The 21,784-nt window shown below is 49.3% G+C and overlaps 1 protein-coding gene across 11 annotated transcripts in view; it reads left to right on the top strand.

Moving 5' to 3' along the window:
- The window catches only part of EPB41L1 (erythrocyte membrane protein band 4.1 like 1), a 133,901-nt gene that overhangs the window by 79,800 nt on the left and 32,317 nt on the right, over positions 1-21,784 (top strand). For 9 of the 11 annotated variants that reach the window (XM_047771182.1, XM_047771183.1, XM_047771180.1 and 6 more), the window contains 8 exons: positions 4,032-4,107; positions 7,444-7,662; positions 10,431-10,518; positions 11,099-11,251; positions 12,702-12,799; positions 13,081-13,256; positions 16,105-16,253; positions 19,473-19,655. In XM_047771182.1, the coding sequence (XP_047627138.1) occupies positions 4,032-4,107; positions 7,444-7,662; positions 10,431-10,518; positions 11,099-11,251; positions 12,702-12,799; positions 13,081-13,256; positions 16,105-16,253; positions 19,473-19,655 (1,142 nt within the window). The remainder of the gene's footprint in view (positions 1-4,031; positions 4,108-7,443; positions 7,663-10,430; positions 10,519-11,098; positions 11,252-12,701; positions 12,800-13,080; positions 13,257-16,104; positions 16,254-19,472; positions 19,656-21,784) is intronic. The other 2 variants (XM_047771185.1, XM_047771189.1) reach the window with 1 other exon arrangement.

Genomic DNA, 21,784 nt, shown 5'->3' with positions numbered 1-21,784 from the left:
GAATCTTTGGGTCTCTGCTCCCTCCCAAGGGCACCCTCAAGTTATCCAGGAGCAGGACTGCTTCCTTCAGTAGAGACACACACTGGCTCCGAGTAGTTTCTACCCATTCATCCAGTTCTTTTTTTTTGGCCATGCCCACAGCATGTGGAAGTTCTTGATTGAACCCAAGCTGCAGCAGTATCAAGACTGAATTCTTAACCTCTAGGCCACCAGGGAACTCTCCAGTTCAGTCTTCTGCTCCATCTAAAAAATGGATCAGTTTTTTACCCCTATCTTTATTTGTGACAGCCCCCAGCCTTCTGAAGGTGGCTCCTGAGTCCTTATGTCCTGGCCTTCAGAGTTGGGCATATTTCCTCCCAAACCTCAGTGCCCATCATCTAGTTCTTTCACCTCTCTGGATTCCTGCATCCTCCTAGCCAGTGAAGTAGTGATTCCTGCCTCACAAGATGAGAATGAAAGTTCAGTGATGTGGGTATGGGCCAACAGCCAGCACACAGTAGGTGCTTCACATAGTAGGAGGCTATCTGGTGTAATGGTTAAAAGGGCAGATGCTAGAGTCAGACGGCCTAGATTCGGATCCTGACTTCATCACTACTTCTTGTGTTATTTAATTGTTCTGTGCCTCATCATCTGTAGAGTGGCGGTAACCCTTATCTTCAGGGTTGTTGTGAGGATTAAATGAGTTATTATGTGTTCAACACCTAAAGGTTGTCTGCATATAGTAGCACTCAGTTTGTATTAGCCATTATTATTATTATTATTAATGATTACCATTATTATTCTTGAGACAGGGATTGTTTCCCCTTGAGGCTGCTTTTTCCCGGGAATCAGCAGTGATCAGGAGCCTAGATTGTGGGGTCATATGATCAGAGGCTAGACCTCTGCTTTCCACTGCTGACTTGGCTGGGTGATCCTGGGAGAATTCCTCAAAATCTTCATCTATAAAAAGGAAAATCTACCTCAGAATCACTATAAAGATTAAATAAAAATTCCAAAAATGCACTTAAAGTTCTTAGCAAGCTAAGTGACCAGCACTTAGTAAGGTGTTGGATAACTGTCTGTGAAGAAGGTGATGGCCACAGGGACAAGATGGCAGTGATGGCAGGGCCGCCAGCCCTTCTTGACCGTGGCCTTACCCCAATGGACCTCGCTTTCTCACTTTGTCGGGGGCCCCTTTAGAGCATGGAGCCCACAATGTCCCAGGGGCAATCTGACCATTGTTTTGGATTATGGTCTTTCATCAAGGCCTCCCTGACCCTTTCTTAAGTGGTCATCCCTTTTCTTGGCTTGCAGAGCTTGTTTCCAGCTAAAACCACAGCCTTTATTTTTCTCTCCCTTTTAAATGTGTACCATTGATTTTTCATATCTAATGTGAAGGTTAACATTTATCCCTGTGAAATGCTCTTTGTTACTTTTAGCCCATTGTATTTGCCTTTGTGTCTTATTTATAATCCAATTCTGCTATTTGAGATGGAGTCAACATAATATAGGGCAGAGTTTTCCAAAGTATATTCTGAGAAACATTAATCTGGAAGGATGCCCTGTGACAAATGGATGCAGTAGGTCAAATGGGTTTTGGAAATTCTTGACTGCTTGCCTCCCTTGGAAAGGTGCAATGCGCAATAACAGAGAGAGGGCTCTGGAAGTCCCAAGTTAGGAAACCTGGCTTGGCGGTTGGGTTGGCTGAGCTGAGGTTGCTCGAATGGTGTCCGTGGGCAGCTTGACGTGGTAGACGTGGCAGCTGGTTGGCGTGAGGGGCTCCCGGGTTCTGGAGGGGGACAAAGGTGTCTCAGGCAGGCCCGTGAGCGGCTGGCACCAATGGCAGCAACTTTCAGCACCAGGAGCGCATTGCCATACACTACCAGAGGAGGTATGAAGTGAATGAAGTGAGGCTAGAGCCTGCAGGGCTGGGCCTTGGGCTCTTGCTTCCCAGGTGGCCCCCACATACCCTGCCAAGTCCCCTTCTGAGACAGTCCAGAACCAGTCCCCAATCTCAAGAAGCCCCCTTGCTCCTCTGAGCTCCACCCTTTGATCCCCCTGTGCCTTGAGGGGTCCAGCCCACCTGGGCTCCGGAGTCACAGCCGTGGTGGCCTGGTTCTCCGCCCTTGGGAACCGAATTTCTAATTGAGCCTCAGTTTTCTCATCTGGTAAGGGAAATTTAATCTACTGTTTTGATATTGGTGAATTAATGAGGCAACAATTTGCGTAAAGGATGTAGCATAAGAATTAGCACATAAGTCTGCCCAGTACATGGTAGCTATTATGTTTTGGGCTCTTTGGGGAATGTGGCCCCTAAAATGAGTTTTATAAACCACCACCATCCACCACCACGTAAGGTATATTTCTTTTTTTTTTTTGTCTTTTTTTTGTGCTATTTCTTTTCTTTTCTTTTCTTTTCTTTTCTTTTGTCTTTTTTTTTGCCATTTCTTGGGCTGCTCCTGAGGCATATGGAAGTTCCCAGGCTAGGGGTATAATCAGAGCTGTAGCTCCTGGCCTACACCAGAGCCACAGCAACGTGGGATCCGAGCCGCGTCTGCGACCTACACCACAGCTCATGGCAACGCCGGATCATTAACCCACTGAGCAAGGGCAGGGATCGAACCCACAACCTCATGGTTCCTAGTCGGATTCGTTAACCACTGTGCCACGACGGGAACTCCCGTAAGGTATATTTCTACATTCGTTTATTTGTTCAACAAATATTTATTGAGTTTCTACCCATCATGCATTGTGCTAGGCATTGAAGATGTAATAGTGAAAGCAGACCTAGTCTTTGTATGCATGTTATACTTTGAATAAAAAGTTTATTGAAAAAAAGAGTTAGGAAACCTGTTTAATTTATTTTTTATTTTATATTAAATTTAAATTAATTAAATATAAATTATTTTATGGTTGCACCCATGGCGTATGGAAGCTCCTGGGCCAGGGATTGAATCCCAACAACAGCTGCCACCTATGCCACAGCTGCAGCAACACTGGATCCTTTAACCCACTGTACAGGGTGGGGGATCAAACCTGCACCTGTGCAGCAATCTGAGCCACTGCCCTTGAATTTTTTATCCACATTGCCATGGTGGGAACCCCTAAATTTTACTTTATATTGATTTACAATATTGTGTTAGTAGTTTCAGGTATACAGCAAGGCAAATCAGTTATGCATATACATATCCCCCCCCCTTTTGTTTTTTTGCTTTTTAGGGCCGCTCTGGTGACATATGGAAGTTCCCAGGCTAGGAGTCAAATTGGAGCTGCAGCTGCTGGCCTGCACCACAGCCACAGGAATGCAGGATCCAAGCCACACCACAGCTCACGGTAACAGTGGATACTTAACCCACTGAGCAAGGGCAGGGATCGAACCTGTGTCCTCATAGGTACTAGTCGGGTTCATTACCGCTGAGCCATAATGGGAACTTCATGTATTCATTCTTTTCCCATATAAGTTATTACACAGTATTGAGTAGCGTTCCCTGTGCCATATAGTAGGTCCTTGTTGAATATCTGTTTTATATATAGTAGTATACATATGGAAACCTCTTTAATGTGGTACTTTTCTAGATTAATTATCTTTGCATTAATGTCCTGTGGCGCAGACTTTGGTGTAGAGGAAAGGGCACGGGTTCTGGAGCAAGGTGGCCTTGGTCCTAACCCCAGCATTGCCACTTCCTAGCTGGTGACCTTGGACTGGCCCCTTTACTGCCTGGTCCTCATTTGCAGAATGGGGCTAATCATGGACGGACTTATAGGGCTGTTATGAGGTTTATTGAAGCAATGTAAAGTAATTAACAGCATGCCTGGTGTATACCACTGGTTTTCTTTCTTTCTACCTTCCTTCCACTGCTAGTTCCAAGTCCTCTAACCTGGGCCTCAGTCTCCTCATCTTTCAAGTGAGATAATGTTCCAGGCTCTCTTCTTGGATTGTCCTAAGATTATAGTTATGGGAAGACTTTGAGAAATTGCCTAGAATGGTGCATCTGGGCCACCCACTGGGGTGATGGGGCCTCTCTGATCTTTCCACTGTCTTCTCCTCTTAGGCAGTCCCTGGAATTTTGCCTTCACAGTCAAGTTCTACCCCCCTGACCCTGCCCAGCTGACAGAAGACATCACAAGGTGAGGGGTAGGGAGGGATGGGGATGGGGGTGGAGCAGAGCGGGCATGCTGGCCGTGTGACTAGTAATGAGGGCACCTGGCCCTGGGAGACTCGAGGTGCTGTATGGGTGTATGATGGCAGCTGCAAGCCCAGATGCCAACTGAGACCAGGCAGACAGCATCAACAAAGGAAGCCAGCTCAGTGCAAGAGAAAGTGATACAAACACAGTGGTGGGTGGCAGCTGACTTTTGACTGCAAATGGGGAGCTGTTACAGGCGGCATTGGGGCTCAACGTGAATTCAGGAGGACAGACGCCACTTAGAACGGCTGCCATTCTGCTCAGGCAGTCACTGCTATATGGGAATCAGGCCCGATTGTTGGAGTGAAGCTAGAGATTTGAGAGTAAAAACCACAGTTTTTAAATGTTGGCAACTAATTTAAACTTTTAAAAAGCATGATATGGGCCATCTCTGGGTCAGAGAATCCAAACACATCTGAAGGCTGATGTCTTGGGTAGCTTATTTAGGGATAAGAAGGTATTTAGAACACAGATGCCTTTGCAAATTGGAGTTTGGTCCTGCGTGCTACTCTGTGCACATGCCAGACATGTGAAGGTCAAAGGAGGCATGTGACTGCCCCACGGAGTTTGCCCCAACTTCCCCAGCTGCTTGGGTGAACATGGGTGGCTTGTGCAGTCTCCTTGTGCCTCAGGGCCAGTATTTTTTTTCCTAGGGCCCCACCCATGGCGTATGGAGGTTCCCAGGCTAGGGGTCTAATCAGATCTGTAGCCGCTGGCCTACACCAAAGCCACAGCAACACCAGATCCAAGCCGTGTCTGCAACCTACACTGCAGCTCAGGAAAACACCAGATCCTTAACCCACTAATCAAGGTCAGGGATAGAGCTTGCCTCCTCATGGATACTAGTCAAGTTTGTTACTACTGAGCCACAATAGTAACTCCCACCTCAGGAGGAAGATTAGAAAGGGGAGGGGCTGCAGGGGGTTCCTGTCCTGGCTTGGTGGAACGAGCCCATCTAGTATCCAGGAGTATTCAGGTTTGATCCTTGGCCTCCCTCAGTGGGTTAAGGATCTGGAGTCGAGTTGCCGTGAGCTGTGGTGTAGGTCACAGATGTGGCTTGGATCCCAAGTTGCTGCGCCTGTGGCATTAGGCTGGCAGCTGCAGCTCCGATTTGACCCCTAGCCTGGGAACCTCCATATTTGGCACTTGTGATCCCCCCCACAAAAGAGAAGGGGTGCAAAGCATCTCTCAGGGTGAGAGCTTCCATGGGGCTCTTCCTGCCTCCAGAACCCAAAACAAGGAAGGGTCTTTCTCTTTAAGCCCCTTTCCAAAGAGATAGTCTCATGTCATGATATCCTAGGGCTGTGTCATCTATGTATTGGGCTCTCCATGCCCACCAACAATAGGAGGTGGGTTTGGAGTTATTCCTACAGCAGGAGAGGGGGCTAATAGCCAGCCTCTATCTCCCATTGGGTCCCTTCTTAATGTCTGCCTGTTTGCCAGGTAGTGCACCAAGATCAAGATACTCTGGCCTTGGGAGATAAAACAGATATTCCTGCAATAGATCAGTCCTGAAGCCTTGGCCTCATTAGCCCTGCTTTAATCCCTGAGGTCACCTGGGGCCAAGGTGGCAGCGGCAGGGTCTAAACTTCATTCCTTAAAGGGCTGAAAGCTTTAGATCAATACAGCCACCATCCCTCTGGGCAGGCCCATTGGTGCCTTTCCTCTTTGTGCCGGTCCCTGGACCTTGGACCTCCAGGGACACCAGGAGGGAAGTTAGCCCTGCTCAGTATAGATGGCCTCAGGGGCTTGGGAGGTGGTAGCAGATATTTAGTAAAAAATATTTAGATCTGGAATAAACTGGTCAAAATGACAAAGTGCCCAAAATGAAAGACTGGTCAGTGTATTTGATGGTAATTTCTGAATTTAAAGACTCTTGCAATGCCTATGAGCCCATACTTGATGCCTGTGATGTTTTAGCTGCTGCTGATTCTGAGTCTCTGCCTTAGCTCTGAGCACACACTGAGGCCCCCACATGCTTTTTGCCAGAGCTTCAGTTCTCACTGCAAAATAATGTCATGGGACAGTAAAAATTATACTAAGTAACAGAGACTTAAAAGGAAAAGAAACAAGTAATTGGAAGAAATGGTGAAACAGCAAAGTGGGCAAGGAGGTATCATAGGATGAAAATGAACCAGAACATTGAAAAAAATACACAATAACTTAAAAAACAATAATGAAAATGGTTTGAAATTGTTCTAAAAATTGTAAAATCATCCATGGGTGCATGAAAGTTATAAAAAAATCATGCCCTAGCAGTTGGAAATGTTTCTTTTAAACCAATTTGGTTTTAGACAATTCACTTAGAGCTGGAGCCAAATAAAAAAGTTTTTTTGAGAAAACACTGGCAAACAAGTTTGTCCAGACTGAGGAATATGGTGCAAAAGTTAAAATGATTAAGGCTGAGTCACGTGTGCAAACATGGGAAGGGCTCTAAGGCACATAGTTGGCTATGAAAAAGCAAACAAGCTGTGGAGTCAGATATAGCATCTGATAGCATTTACATGAATCAAAACCACGTGAATTTCTGTATGTCCCTGGAGGAAAAGGACTAACCACCACAAGGGTAACAAGAGTGGCCTCTGGGGGTGGGGATTAGGACTGAGAATGGACAACAACAGGAAATTTAGTCACCTCTAAAGTTTACTTATTTTCCCATAATAAGAGTATATTAATTGTGTAATTAAAAATATATGACACTTGGAGTTTCCCATTGTGGCTCAGTGGGTTACAATCCCAACTGGTATCCATGAGGATGTGGGTTTGACCCCTGGCCTCACGCAGTGGGATAAAGGATCCAGCATTGCCATGAGATGTTGTGTGGGTCACAGATGTGGCTTGGATCCCATGTTGCTGTGGCTGTGGCGTAGGCCAGCAGCTGCAGCGCTGATTTGACCCCTAGCCTGGGAACTTCCATATGCTGCAGATGCGGCCCTAAAAAAGCTAAAGTAAATAAGTAAAAAATAAAGGTCGAACCAGCAAAGTAGTCCTAATTTAGCTTGAAAATGAGTTAAAATTGAAAATGTTCCCACAGTAGGAAAAATCCCTCAGACTTAGAAATGAACAAAAATGTTTATCACATCAAATGTGACAAAACCGTCTTATAGGATACACCCAAATTATTAACATATGACATGCCGGTGTCTGGGAACATTCCTCTTCTACTGCGCTGCGTGTGGGTCAGTTTGATGCTGCAGGTGGGTGAGCAGCTGTGCTTGGGGGGCATCCAGGGAGGGAGTGGGCCCCAGCGCCCATGCCCGCTCTCCCCTATCTCCAGATATTACCTGTGCCTGCAGCTGCGGGCGGACATCATCACAGGCCGCCTGCCCTGCTCCTTCGTCACGCACGCCCTGCTGGGCTCCTATGCCGTGCAGGCTGAGCTGGGTGACTATGACGCCGAGGAGCATGTGGGCAACTATGTCAGCGAGCTCCGCTTCGCCCCTAACCAGACCCGGGAGCTGGAAGAAAGGATCATGGAGCTGCACAAGACATACAGGTGAGAGGGCCTCCACCCAGGCCTGCTCTGGCTCCTTGGCCCATTGGCTGGAACCTTCCTGGCTAGGCCCCCAGATGCTGCACCGTAGGTACCCCACCTGTGATGATCTGAGGTGTGTCTGAGAGCAGATCATCTCATCAAGTGGGAATGACAGTAACTAGCTATGTGAGCTTAAATGACCTGTTGGGATCTCAGGATCTTAAGCTCCTGTATGGGTGTGATAATTCCCTGTCCTTGGCCTCTGAGAATCAGTCTCTTTATCTGCCAGTTGGAGATATGAATAACTATTGTGTGTCCCTGGTAAGGGTCCTATTTTGTTTTGTTCTGTTTTGTTTTGTTTTTTTGCTTTTCAGGCTGCACCCTCGGCATATGGAAGTTCCCAGGCTAGGGGTCGAATTGGAGCTACACCACAGCCACAGCAACATCAGATCCGAGCCACGTCTGTGACCTATACCACAGCTCACGGCAATGCCAGATCCTTAACCCACTGAGTGAGGCCAGGGATCAAACCTACAACCTTATGGTTCCTAGTCGGATTCATTTCCGCTGCACCACGATGGGAACTCCGGGTCCTGATGTTTTGATCTTGGCATAAAGTTTAAAAGTTTTCCTTCTAAAGCCAGGCAGTCTGTGTTCATCTTTGGGCTCTGCCACTTTCTAAGCAGGGGATCTCAGGCTGGTCATTTCATTTACCTTCGTTTTAGTTTCCTTATCTGTTCAGCATGGGCACTAATAAAACCTATGTTGTAGGGTTCTTGAGGGGGTCTAAATGGCACCTGTTAAAGACACACCACACAATGGCTATTATTGTTGCTTTGTGATTCGAGGGGTTGGATAGTTGATTGTGTAGCAGAAAGCACCTTATTCCAGAGTGTTTCTCAAATATTGGTGTTCAGGGCGGGAGAATTTCATTGTGTAGGATGTTTAGCATCCCTGGCCCCTAAGCATTAAATGCCTATAACACCCCCTTGGTCATTGTAACCACCAAATTTACCCCCATTTCCAAATCCCTGCTGTGAGGGTGATCCACCCTCCCTGGGGGGGACCCTTGGAACTAAATGGTCCTTTTAGGCTAGAAGTACTTTGGGCTCTGAGTCTAGATTTGTTAGGGAAACCCAATGTAATAAATAATGTGAAAGCGCATTATAAACTGTAAAGTGCCATGTGTGTGTTGGGGGGTACGGTGATGTTATGTCTTTGCTAATGAGGGCGGAAGGAATGAGAAGGGTTGTGTCCTGGGGGCTGCATCTGGAGAGAGGTCCAGGACCAGAGATGAAGGGATGGTGTACATGAGGGAGAAAGCCTGCTGGGGTGTGATGGAACACTAGGTCCAAGTGGCACATGTGTTTCTCAGAGATTTGCATGCTGACTCTGATTGGTTAGTAACAGCCGTCATCATATTGTCTTGAGTAGACGCTGAAACTGTACTACCAGATAGCACTGTCTGCCAGTCTCTTTGTCATCCCAGTGGTAGGCAGCAAAATGTGTTAGGGATTTGCAAGAGTCATAATAATTCAGAAAAATAAGTTCAGATCACTATGGGCTGGAGAAATCCTAATGGCCGTCCTTTCAGCTTTTAAAGGTCTTTTGACTTGGAGTTCCCATCATGGCTCAGTGGTTAACGAATCCAACTAGGAACCATGAGGTTGCGGGTTCGATCCCTGGCCTTGCTCAGTGGGTTAACGATCCAGCGTTGCTGTGAGCTGTGGTGTAGGTTGCAGATGCGGCTTGGATCCCACGTTGCTGTGCCTCTGGCGTAGGCTGGTGGCTACAGCTCCAATTCGACCCCTAGCCTGGGAACCTCCATATGCCAAGGGAGCAGCCCCAGAAAAAGGCAAAAAGACAAAACAAAACAAAATGAAAAACTCTTTTGACTTAAAGTACACTGACATCTAGTGTCCAGGTACCCCACACAGCAGCTCCCTGAGGTAGACAGAGCTCAGGCAACTGAGGATAGGAGACAGATGTAAGTGAAATGGTTGGGAACACAAACCATGGAGCCCCATTGTCTGGGTTCAAATCCTGATTTTGCTGCTTAAAACCTGTGTCCCCTCAAGCAATTATTCAACCTCTCTGTGCCCCAGTTTCCTCATGTATAAAATGAGAATAGTGATATTGACCTTATAGACTCGTTATGAAGATTCAAATGAGTTAATACACATAAAGTTCTTGGAACAATAACCAGCACATAGTACTCAATAAATGTTAGCTGTGACTAAGTGTGAAGTGTACAGCTTCCTGGCAGCCAAAGCAAAGAAGGAACTTGTTGAATGACGTAACTCTTCTTTCCAGAAAGGAGAATGTGACCTGTTCCTCAAGAGAGATTAAGTGGTTTCTGATACAAAATTCTGAGAAAAATAGCTCATGTAGGTGATAATTTAGGAGCTCCTGGGTGATTATAATGAGCAATGTCATCCAAAGTGGTTTTACTGTCATGGAGAAATAGAATGTATGGCTCACATTTAACCCAGTGGCAGAATGAGGCAAAAAACTTGAGTCCCAGTTGAGCCCCTGAGTGCTTCCTGAAGGAAACAAGACTGGACCTGAGCTTTGGCAGGAGATGAGACTTCAGTGGACTGAATGGGGGCTGGGGGTGCACCATCCTGCACTGCGGGCAGAGGGGAGGGATTGGTGAGGCCCAGCCACACACCTGCCCCAGAGCATTTGCCTTTCTAGAATCACAGGTTCTGATCTCGGCTACCTTCGACCAGCAGGACTCTGGCCTGGGCCTGTTCCATGGCCACCAGCAATCACTTTCTTTCCCTTAGGGGCATGACCCCAGGAGAAGCAGAAATCCACTTCCTAGAGAATGCCAAGAAGCTTTCCATGTACGGAGTAGATCTGCACCATGCCAAGGTACCACTAGGTGCTGGTGTTCCTCTAGTGTCTGGGGGCACCCCCGAGGAGTTACCAGTCCTTCTGGAGGACTCGGCGTGCCAGACCCTATGTTACCTCCAACCCAACGCCTTTTCTATGCTCATTTCTCATTCCTTGAAGTTCTATAACCCTGTAGTTTCCTATGACCCTTATTATTTTCTGCTTGTATTATATTTATTTATGAACCTGTCTGTGTCATCACTAGATTGGGAGCATCATGAGGGAAAGACGTAGGCCTTAACTTACTTCTGTATCCCAAGCACAAAGTGCATGGCCAAGCATGGCATGGGTACCATTAAATCTTTGCTGGGCAATTGACTGAGTGATTGACAGAGAAAATGATCAAACAAGTGAGTGGGTGAATAAATGACAGAATGACAGAATGAATGAATGAATGGCTATGTGAGGGATTAGTCAGTGGGACTCCAGCATGGATGCTCAAAGCCTGCTCCTGAGGGCTCATTACAAGCAGAGCTCAGCAAGGGATGTTGGGGTGGGCTGCAGGCTGCCCCCAGGCATGGAGCCCAGTCCTGTCATTCCACGGTCCCTTCTCCCACAGGACTCTGAGGGCATTGACATCATGTTAGGAGTCTGTGCCAATGGCCTGCTCATTTACCGGGACCGGCTGAGAATCAACCGCTTCGCCTGGCCCAAGATTCTCAAGATCTCCTATAAGAGGAGTAACTTCTACATCAAGATCCGGCCTGGGGAGGTGAGCCTGCCTTGGGAACTCCCCATCCTCACTGGGATCAACTGAAATGGAGTAAACCCTGGCAGCGGGGTCTGGGTTTTTTCCTACCCAGGATGCATGGATGGAGGTGCTGGGTGCTGGGTAGGGAGAGAGCCCTCTTTTGCTGGGGCTCTCTACATAGACCTTGTACTTAGGTATGTGCCTGCATACACGCGTGTGCACGCACACACACACACACACACACACACACGGGTATAAAGATAAACCACATATATTCAGGTAACACAGATCAATTAACATATGTCCATGTCCCTGAACTTTTTTACATAGAGTACCAAGGTGTGTACACATACAAAGATACACACAGCCACATGACTACACACACATGCAAACATGAATATGTCCACTCTCTGCGTCCCACCCATCAAAAAGTCCATTTTAGGAATTCCCTGGTGGCTCAGCGGGTTAAGGGTCTGGTGTTGTCACTGCTGTGGCTCCGGTAACTGCTTTGGCGCGGATTTGATCCCTTGCCTGAGAACTTCCACATGCCGTGGGGTACAGCCAAAAAGAAAAAAAAAATTCCATTTCCTTCTACCTCAATAATAAGCGAGAACCTGTCTGCTCCTACCCCTCTGTGCACTGCACCAGCCACCACCTCTCCCCTATGTCCCTACAATGTTCGTCTCACTGGTCTTCCTGCTCCATTGTCTCTCTAGGCCATTTTCCTCATAGCTGCTAGAGAGAGCTTAAAATTAGTCCCTTCCGTCAGATCGTGTCCGACCCACGCCACTCCCATCCCTCACTTAAGTCTTTGAAGAACTCTCTTTAGCTCTTGGACTCAAGTCCTAACTCTGTCTGGCCACCTGCCTCTCCCACACGTCTCTGCCCTGCTGCCCCACACCCTCGGCACTGCAGCCGCTTGGCCTTCTCCAAGATCCTTGAATAAACAAGCTCTCTCCTGCCTGAGCCCTTGGCATTTGATGTTCTCTCTACCTGAAATCCTCTGCCCCGCCTTCTCACCCAGCCTTGGTTCCTTTCCCATCCTCTAGCTCTCTGTTCAAAGATCACCTGGGCAGAGGGCCTTCCCCGATCACCCTTTCTCAAATAGCACTCCCACCCCCTGAGCCCCACGCCTGCCCAGACGTTCTCTGGCACATCACACATCTCTCTTCCTTCCCTTTGTGCCCTTATCAGTATCTGAGATGAGCTTGTTTACTACTTATTATCAGAGCACCCCCGACCCCCACCCCCAGTCCCGAGAACCCTCTGTCTTGGTCACCATGGTGTCTCTGTTGCTTAGCACTGGACCTGTTACAGGGTAAGGGCTTAATCCACCTGACTGATTAAGTGAATGAATAAATGAACAAGCAGGCCAGAACTGAACATCCCTGGGAAGAGGTGCAGAAAGGATGGAATGGTGGCCAGAGTGGGCCCAGGCCTTGCTTCTGACCCACCCACCCTGCTTTTGCAGTATGAGCAGTTTGAGAGCACGATTGGCTTTAAGCTCCCAAATCACCGGTCGGCCAAGAGACTGTGGAAGGTCTGCATCGAGCACCATACGTTCTTCCGGTGAGCCTGACCCTGGGCTGGGGTAAGGGGCTGAGGCAGAGGCTACAAGTGGATGAGGGTGATGTTTGTGTTTTGTCAGTAGGAGGAGCTAGTAGGGACTCTAGGAAAGCACCCTCCCCCGTCCCCGGCCTCCACCCCCTTCCTCTTTCCCCTTCTGGGCCACTTAGAGTTGTTGTAGCTGGTGGGACAGCGGGACGGAAGGCCAGCTGTGGTCCAGCCTTGGCCCTGGGATTGCAGGTCTGATCCTCCCTCCTTATCTCCACTCTATCCCTCCACTGCAGGCTGGTGTCCCCTGAGCCCCCGCCCAAGGGCTTCCTGGTGATGGGCTCCAAGTTCCGGTATAGTGGGAGGACCCAGGCACAGACCCGCCAGGCCAGTGCCCTCATCGACCGGCCCGCGCCCTTCTTTGAGCGTTCCTCCAGCAAACGGTACACCATGTCCCGCAGCCTCGATGGAGGTATGCCCCGGAAGGTGGTGTTCGAGGGAAGGGGGGGCATGCCAGGTGCTGCACAGTGAGCAGTGGAAGTGGTGGACACGTCATATTTGATCTGCATCAGGCGTGGTGGCCCAAGAGCATTGCTACATGGGTTAGTTCATGTTGGTGGGTTAGTTCAACCTATGGCATCTCTCCTGCTGGGATGTGACACGGCCACTCTATGGACTTCTCATAACTTCCCTGAGTTTCGGGTCCCAGGTTCAGCCATGTGTTTTTTCGGGCCCCCTGCCTGAGAAGCTTAACAATTCACAGCTTGTCACCATAAAGGGAGAATGGTATATTGAAATGGTATACATGGTATATATATGTATATCAATATATATATATTTTTGTCTTTCAGGGCTGCACCGCAGCATTTGGAGGTTCCCAGGCTAGGGGTATAATTGGAGCTGTAGCCGCTGGCCTACACCACAACCGCAGCAACTCAGGATCCAAGTTGCGTCTGTGACCTACACCACAGCTCACGGCCATGCCGGATCCTTAACCCACTGAGCGAGGCCAAGGATCAAACCAAGTCGGGTTCGTTAATCACTGAGCCGCAACGGGAACTCCCATATATGGTATATTGAAATGGTATATTGCCAAATGGTATATTGAAACTGTGGAGCTGCTGATGCCTTACTGGAGGCGAAAGAGTTGTTCCCAGTCATTTTTTCTGGTTTCATTGGGTTCTGAGCTGATTGACATCTAATTGCACGGCACTTTCCACTGCTCCCATTTCTGTTGAGTTGACAGGTGCCCTTACTATCACTGAAAACTGGCCCTATGTTGCCCTGTATCAAGCAGACCAGGGCTTCTCAAATGTGGTCTGCAGACCAACTGCATTAGACCAGCTGTGAGCTTATAAACATGAAGAGTCCCAGGCCTCGACCCAGTCCTACTAAATCAGCACCCATCAGGGTGCAGGACTCTCCCAGGATATGCACACAAGCTTATAGACGAGGTTCAGAAGCCACATGGGGCATTGGGAGTTCAGTAGATCCAAATTTACATCCCAGCCTTGACACTGACCTGTTGCTCCACGGACACAGGAAGTGGTCCAGAAATATTTGAATGAATGGATGGGAGACCCTTGAGCAACTTAACTCCATTATGCCTGTTTCCTCTTCTGCAAAATAAATAATACCTACTTCATTGTGTTATATGGAGAACTAAATAAATGAAACCTCTACAACACCCCAAACAGTTCCTGGCAGATAGTAGGACCTCAATAAATTGCAGGACCAAGATTAGATTATTATTGCTTTTAGGTTTGTAGAGGGTAGCTTGATGAAAAGAGGTGGGAACTTGGGTGGCGGACCATTGGATACTCCCAGAACATGTGTGGGCTGATCTCCAGACAAGGCAACAAATATTTTCTGAGGGTTGGACATGTGCCAGGCCTTGCGTTAGGTCTTTAGAGTAAGTATAGCCCTTTCCTCTGAGGAGCTCACAGAATCGTAGGTTTGTGAGCATTCAGTGATAGGAGAAGTGTGTACAGAATACAGAGCAGCCCTGAGGAGAGAGGGTAACAAGGCAGGGCCTTGAGGGAAACCTAGGAGTTTGCCAAGTGATTAGGACGCCACAGACTCCCTGGCCGTGTTTGGAGGACATGCAGGTTTGCAAGGGTCAGTTTGGGGCTCAGGAAGCTCCCTGTTCCCCTCAAGTAGGCATGGGACTGAGAGCTGAGATTTAAGCAAAGGGAAAGCAAGGCCTGTCCCTCTGTCCTCCCTTACAGCTTCCAGTACTATGCCCAGGGCTAAATGGAGGCCAGGCTGTGCAAGGCAGCAAAGATTGGCCCAGAACTCGTGAAGCTCATCATCTAGGAAGCCTGGTCTCTAAGCCAGGAGGCCTGCATCCTTGTCCTGATTGACTGAAAGGTTACCAGTGGGACCTTTCCCCTCTCGATGTCTCAGTTTATCCTAATTCCCATCCTAGCCATCAACACAGAGTATTGTATATGTCAAATAAAATAATGTACATAAATGGGCACTTTGCCGAGTGAATATCTATGAATAAAAAGGGTAATTCTTCTTCCATTTTATTTTATTTTATTTTATTTTATTTTTATTTTTCTTCTTCCTTTTTAAAAGAAAAAAAATCCTTGGCAATCCCAAGTATAACCTATGCTCTGGTCATTTTAATTCAGTGTTTTCCAGCCACTTTTCCACTGAGACACAATCCATGCACGTAGTATCTGGGCACAGATACTCAGTGTCTGGTATAAAGTCTATAACTCCATCCCTTTCTTTCCTGTTCAGAAAAAGACTTTGGAGTGCCAGTGAGAGGGAAGGATGTTATTGTAGGATTCCCTTGAATTCTCTCTGATTTGTAAAGAAGGTCAATCATTTGCAAACCTCAGCACTTTAGCTTTCACTAACATCAGCTAATCTCAGGCTATCTGTGTACTGCTAAATGATGGTCAAGCATCTGCTACAACCACCACTACAAAGACAGTAACATTTATGAGTCCCCGTTGATTGAATTGGCTCACTGTGTGCCAGCCACTTCTTTCAGATTCATTAGCTTTCTTGTTCCTCCTTTCAGTTGTCTGAAGTTTGTAGATGAGGAAACTGAGTTCCAGAGAGGTTGTGTAACTTACCCAAGATCACACAGCCAAGAAGAGATGGAATTGAGATTTGAACCCAGGCTTGAGTGCTATAGAAATCAGGAGAGGACCCGGGGCTGGAGGCAGCTCTCCTACCACATCTGAGTGACCTGGGATTGCTGCTCCAGGCCAGGCATGGTTGGGTGGGTGGTGGGCTGGCTTCCCGTCCCTGCACCTGGGAGATGATTCACACGGCTGCCCGGCCATCTCTGCCCACTTCAGCAGAGTTCTCCCGCCCAGCCTCAGTCAGTGAGAATCATGATGCAGGACCTGACGGTGACAAGCGGGAGGAGGATGGCGAGTCGGGGGGCCGACGATCAGAAGCTGAGGAAGGAGAGGTCAGGACTCCCACCAAGATCAAGGAGCTAAAGGTACGAGCCCAGCTTTCTTGTACCCTCTGACCAGGGGGCTGGGAGCCTGATCCTGGGTCTAGGCTCAGCCTTGGCCTTCCAATGCCCCCCACTGTGGCGAGGCACCCTTGCTGTGCGGTGCTCCATGGACAGGGCCTTGCCCTTGGGCCATGCTCAACACCTGCATTCCTCAGGCGGGGTGGAGCCCTTGCCCACCCTGTCCCCTTCCCTTCCCCTCACCTGCTTTCCCTGAGGGGCTCTCCTAGTGGACTCTGGCCTCCTTGCTCCCTCCTAATGTGCCCCTGCAACTTGATCTGGATGTGCACAGCGCCCTTCACCCATGATAGGGTGTCCCTGCAGGCCCTCACAGTGTAAGGCTCAAGTGTGTCCCCTCCTGCCGCCCGCCCCCATTTCCCACATACCCGTGCCCACACTCACACAGGCCCAGATGGCCCCAGACTTGCCCGTTCACTCACAGATACCCCTCTCACCCAGAGCTATGCGCCCGACATGCAGACAGCATGCACACACACACAGGCTCATGCATACACAGTGTAGCGTGCTTCCGTCATGCACTCCCACCTCGGACAGCGAGAAGCGTAATCGTCTAGAATCTTCACGTCCCATCTGCTGAGTGTGACTGCTCGCTTTGGCTCCAGTCCTCCCCTCCCCTTCTCTACCTTCCTGGGCTCCCTGCTACACGCCCAGCACCTTCTGATGACCTCGCTGCCTTGCTGGTGGCCCACCCAGCTTCCCAGAGTGCTCTGGGCTACCTGCTGGACCAGGCCAGTCGCGGTATCTCTAATCCATTTGCTCTACTGACCCTGCTGGTTCCTTTTCCTCCTCCCACGTCCCGCTAGCCGGAGCAGGAAACCACGCCGAGACACAAGCAGGAGGTACTGCATGGGGCCTGTCCCCTCCCACCCAGCCATTCATTCCCCAGCTCTCTGTCACCGGCCCACTCTCCATCCCAGGCTCATATCCCGGCACCATCTCAGCTTGAGCTTCTCCTCCTCTCCCGGTCATACTCCTGTCCCACCCACCCACACCTGCCATCACCCCCTCCCCTTCTTAAGCTCATCCATAGACCCCCCCACCCCCAACCATGTTCCCCTCTCTTCCCTCCCCTCCTTCCCTCTTCCCAGCATCATATTCCACCTCTCCAGACTACCCCATGCTTGCTTTGCACCTGCTGACCCTGCCACCTGTGTCCCTCAGTTCTTCCAGGCCATTCCATCCTTTCATTGAATTCATCTCCACCCCCATCCCCCCAACCCTTCCTTGGACTCCTCTCCTCCCCACACCACCATCTGGTCATGCCTCCACCTCATCTGTGTCACCTGCGTCCCACCCCAAGCTTCATTTTGTATCTCTTGCAACCAGATGTGGGAGTGGGGGGTGGGGGGAGGGAGGAGCCTCAGAGCACCTCTGACCTCTCAGACCCAGGGGGCACCTCCCACGGGTGGGGCCTCTGCTGCTCCAGCATCGTCAGGAAAGCCTCCTCTTTCCTCCTTCTCCTGTCCCTCCTCCCATTTGATGCTTCTGTCAGCTGATTCCTGCTGTGTTAACCATTCCTTCCCTTTCACAGTCTCCACGTCTCTCCTTTGAACCTTAACTGCAGTTTCCCTGTTCTTAGGGAAGCGTTGAGGGAAAGGCCAGAGGCTGGGCCATTAGCAGGGCCTGGCTTTTGGAGTCCCAAGATCTGGGCTTCCACCTCAGTTCTGCCACTGACTTTTTGAGGGTCTTGAGAAAGCCCCTCAGGCCCCAACCCCCGTGTCTGCACAGCAAGGCATTTGGACTAGATTTCCCTCAGGCCCTTAACCTTTAAGGACCCCAGAGTTCCACCACTCCCTTCAGCCTTCGGGCACACCATGTCCACAGAGCTAGTGTGGCAGGTTCGGGATAGAAGGTCCCTAGCCACATCTTGGGTCCAAAGCAGCCCCAACCCCCCGCCCTGGGCAAACTCTCAGGTTTGATTTCTCAGACAGACATTTGCTGAGGCAGCCCTGCTCAGGAAGGGATGCAGAAGGTACAGACCGAGAGGGAAAGCAGAGCCTCAGCGGCATCAGTTTCCTTCCTGAGATAACTCAGGAGTCAGTCATAGTGGATCCTTGGATGCCAGTCATATGCCCAGGGCAAGATTCTAGCCTTGTCCAAGGGCAAGCTTGCCTTCCAGGTCGCTGTTCCAGAATCACTGATTTGACTTTACAATAAGCTGAGATGGTCCACTTCTTGTCCTAAATCCTCAAAACAGCATTGCTGATAAGGGTCCTTGGGCTACCAGCCCACCTGCCCTCCCCCCAGAAGTAGGCTGGCCACTGCCAGCTCCCATGCAAAGGCTGGTCCTCTCTTGACTGTGAGCAGATTGCTGTCTCATGCTGTACTGGCCAGAACTCAGGCTTGGCAGTTTAATGTGCACCTGTGACTCCAGCTGTCGCCCGCAGCGCAGTTCTTGGGCCTGGCCTTGGGAGTTACCTCTCTCCTTCCTGGTCTCTAATTCTCATCTTCCTGAACACTCCACAGAGTCCTAGGTTCTCTCTCTGGCTGTATCTCACACTGTCACCTTGAGCAGTTGGTACCTCCAAGGTATCTGGGAGATCCTGGGTGTTTGGGAAGGGTAGTGGCTCCCAGCCGAAGATGCTCAACGTAATCTTTCCTGGGTGCCTGGTGTGGAAGCAGGGCACATTTTTATGGATGTCCCTGGCTTTAGAAGGGCCCTGCAGAAGCTGAGTGATGGCACATTTTGGGCTAGGAGGGGCCTAGACTGAGGGTCCTGCTACTCACAGTGGTCCAAGTCTGGACCAGAGGGAGGGATCCAGGAAATGGGCCAGAGCAGCCTAGTGAACAGGATCCGTGAGCTCTCTCTGTGCCTTGGTTGTAACCAGAGAGATGTCACCTCTGAGCTTATGAAACTAGAGGGAACTCATCCAGACCTATGAGATTTGGGTTGACTTAGATGTTCCGAGGCCAGGATTCAGGCCGGGGAGAAGTCTCATCTTAATCTTGTTAAACTTAAGTACTTTTTGCTCTTTTGTTTAATCTTGAGTGCTTTGTTCACCTGTTGGGGCTAATCATCCCTGCCCTGTTTAGCTTATGGGAAGGTGTGGGATAAGGCAGGGCCATGGATGGGAACCCCTTTGCTGAGGAAGAGCAGTGTTGGGGACCATTACCAGCTTTACCACACCTTGCATCCTCCTCTCACTGCCGATTCCTCTGACTCTCCTCTCCATGCACCCCTAGTTCTTAGACAAGCCAGAGGACGTCTTGCTGAAGCACCAGGCCAGCATCAATGAGCTCAAAAGGACCTTGAAGGAACCCAACAGCAAACTGATCCACCGGGATCGAGACTGGGAGCGGGAACGCAGGCTGCCCTCCTCGCCTGCCTCCCCCTCCCCCAAGGGCACCCCCGAGAAAGCCAATGAGGTAGGTCTTACCTTGAACCACTCACCTGGGGCCTTGGGTAAAGACCATGGGGAAGGTTGCTATGTATTGATGTCCCCTTCCCCTCCCCACCTGTATGCTTCCCCCCATTGCTGCCTAAGGTGGCGATGGGCATAAGGTGGTGGGTTAAATTGAGGAAGTCAGACTCACTCAGTCTTGGAGCCCCAGAGACCACCTTAAAAGACTCAAAAGTCTCACCGTAGCTTGGTGTATCTGTCTTCTATCAGCAAGAGTGTATTGGGGCAGGAGTGCTGGTTAGAAATGCAGGTTCTAGGGCTCAGACCTACTGAATCAGAATATTTGGAGGCAGAGCCCTGGGTTCAGTATTTTAAATAAGTGCCCCAGGCAATTCTTATGCACACTAGTAGTTAAGTCCAGTGATCAGACCATTTTGTGCCTATTGTACAAACACTGAAGGGGGAGCATTCCTTCCTGGAAGGATCCTCAGAGCCCACCAAAGGGGAACGGATCCTCTAAAAAAGTCAGAGCTGATCCTGTTGCTCTGGAAAAAGATCCCACATGACCCGCCTTTCAGAGTGGAAAGCATGGGGTGTTTTCTCAATTGAAAAAGAGAAAGGTAGGATCTTGAAAATTCCTATATTTGTAATCCCAAGCGTTATTTTTTAGCACTGCTAAATCTTGGCACTATTTACCCCCCCATTTATACTTAGGTATTTTCTCTATAGTGCTGCTGATTACTGGTCTCAACCCTGTCTGAGGTCTAGACTTAATGGTGCCTGGGTTTGAATTCTGGCTCTGCTGTCTGCTGGCTGGGTGACTCTGGGCTTGTTACTTAACCTCTCTGAGCCTCCGTTAGGTGGAGATAATAAAAGTACCTACTTTATAGTAGTATGGTGAGCATTCAGTGAGATAAAGCATGGAGGAGCCATCAGGTACCTAGATACTCAATATGAGTTATTTATTGTTTCATTTTGAGAGTCCTGGGACACTCACACAGAAGATTCATTCCAAGTCAGAATCCTTTTTAAAGTTGGAAGGACCCTCAGAACACACTTGGTTCAGGGTCTTACAGGTGGGCCATAGAAGCTCAGAAAAGTAAAGGACTTGATCAGTGTCATAGCTGATAGAAGAGGGGCCAGAACTTGCTTTTCTTATGCCCCCGGACATTGTATTTGCTATTAAATCACAGCTGCCCGGGAACAAGACCAAATCATATGAAGACCAAGATAAAGTCAATTGTGCATGTGATGCCCTTTACTGCTTCAAAAATTGGTGAGGCAGCCATGATCTAATAAGTGCGCCTTTGATTGAATTAGCACTCCTGTGGCCTTGACATGCTGGATAACAGAGGGCTTGGTTTAGCGAGGTTGCTGTGGTAGCTCCCTGGCTGGTGCTTCACAGAGTTAGGGTTGCTTTAAGGGCCTTAAGCCTGATGCTACGGAAAGAGGGCAAATCTCTTCACCCACGGTGGGCTTTCACGGTCACTCCTGGCACAATCAAGGCCCTGAAGACCCTGGGTGGGGCCAAGAGGCTGAGCTAGTGATCCAGTTATGTGCCCCCTTCCTCCTGCCCTGAGAGACACTTGACCAGAGTGGCCTCTATTAAGTCCTGAGGTGGATGTGAAGGCATCAGAAAGAATTCTGACTCCAGCAGAGAAGGGAAGGCTGAGCCCTGGAGAGCCAGGCTCTGGAGAGTTGAGGTGCTTCAGAGCAGCCTGGCTTGGGTGCACCACCTACTGGTGACAGCTGGGACTGCTAGGAGATGGGTCTTATTAAAAAGTGGTGGCTGTCTCACATCCTGACCCCTTGCTGCCCCACAAGAAGCATAATCCATTGCTGGAGAAAAACCCGATCCAGGACCTCACCTTGGAGCAATGGGCCATTTAACTGGTTTACAGGTCCCACTGGCATTTAGAGGCCCTTGAAGATTTGGGAAATGGGGAGGAGCCATAGCCCAGGACTGGACTGGGTCCATGGGTGAGTGACCTCACCTCTCTGAACCTCACTGCCTAGTCAGTCCATCTAAAAGGGGACCAAAATTGAAATTCCTAAGAATTGTTGGGAAGGTTGAGTGAAATAATGGATATAAAATATGCACTTTTTAAATTGGAAAGGGCTGGACAGTGATGGGGCCATTGCTGACAGTAACTA

The sequence above is a fragment of the Phacochoerus africanus genome, chromosome 3, assembly GCF_016906955.1.
Source record: "Phacochoerus africanus isolate WHEZ1 chromosome 3, ROS_Pafr_v1, whole genome shotgun sequence".
Lineage (NCBI taxonomy): Eukaryota > Metazoa > Chordata > Mammalia > Artiodactyla > Suidae > Phacochoerus > Phacochoerus africanus.
Note: the sequence above shows the minus strand (reverse complement) of the source record. Positions and strands in the feature narration are given on the sequence as shown.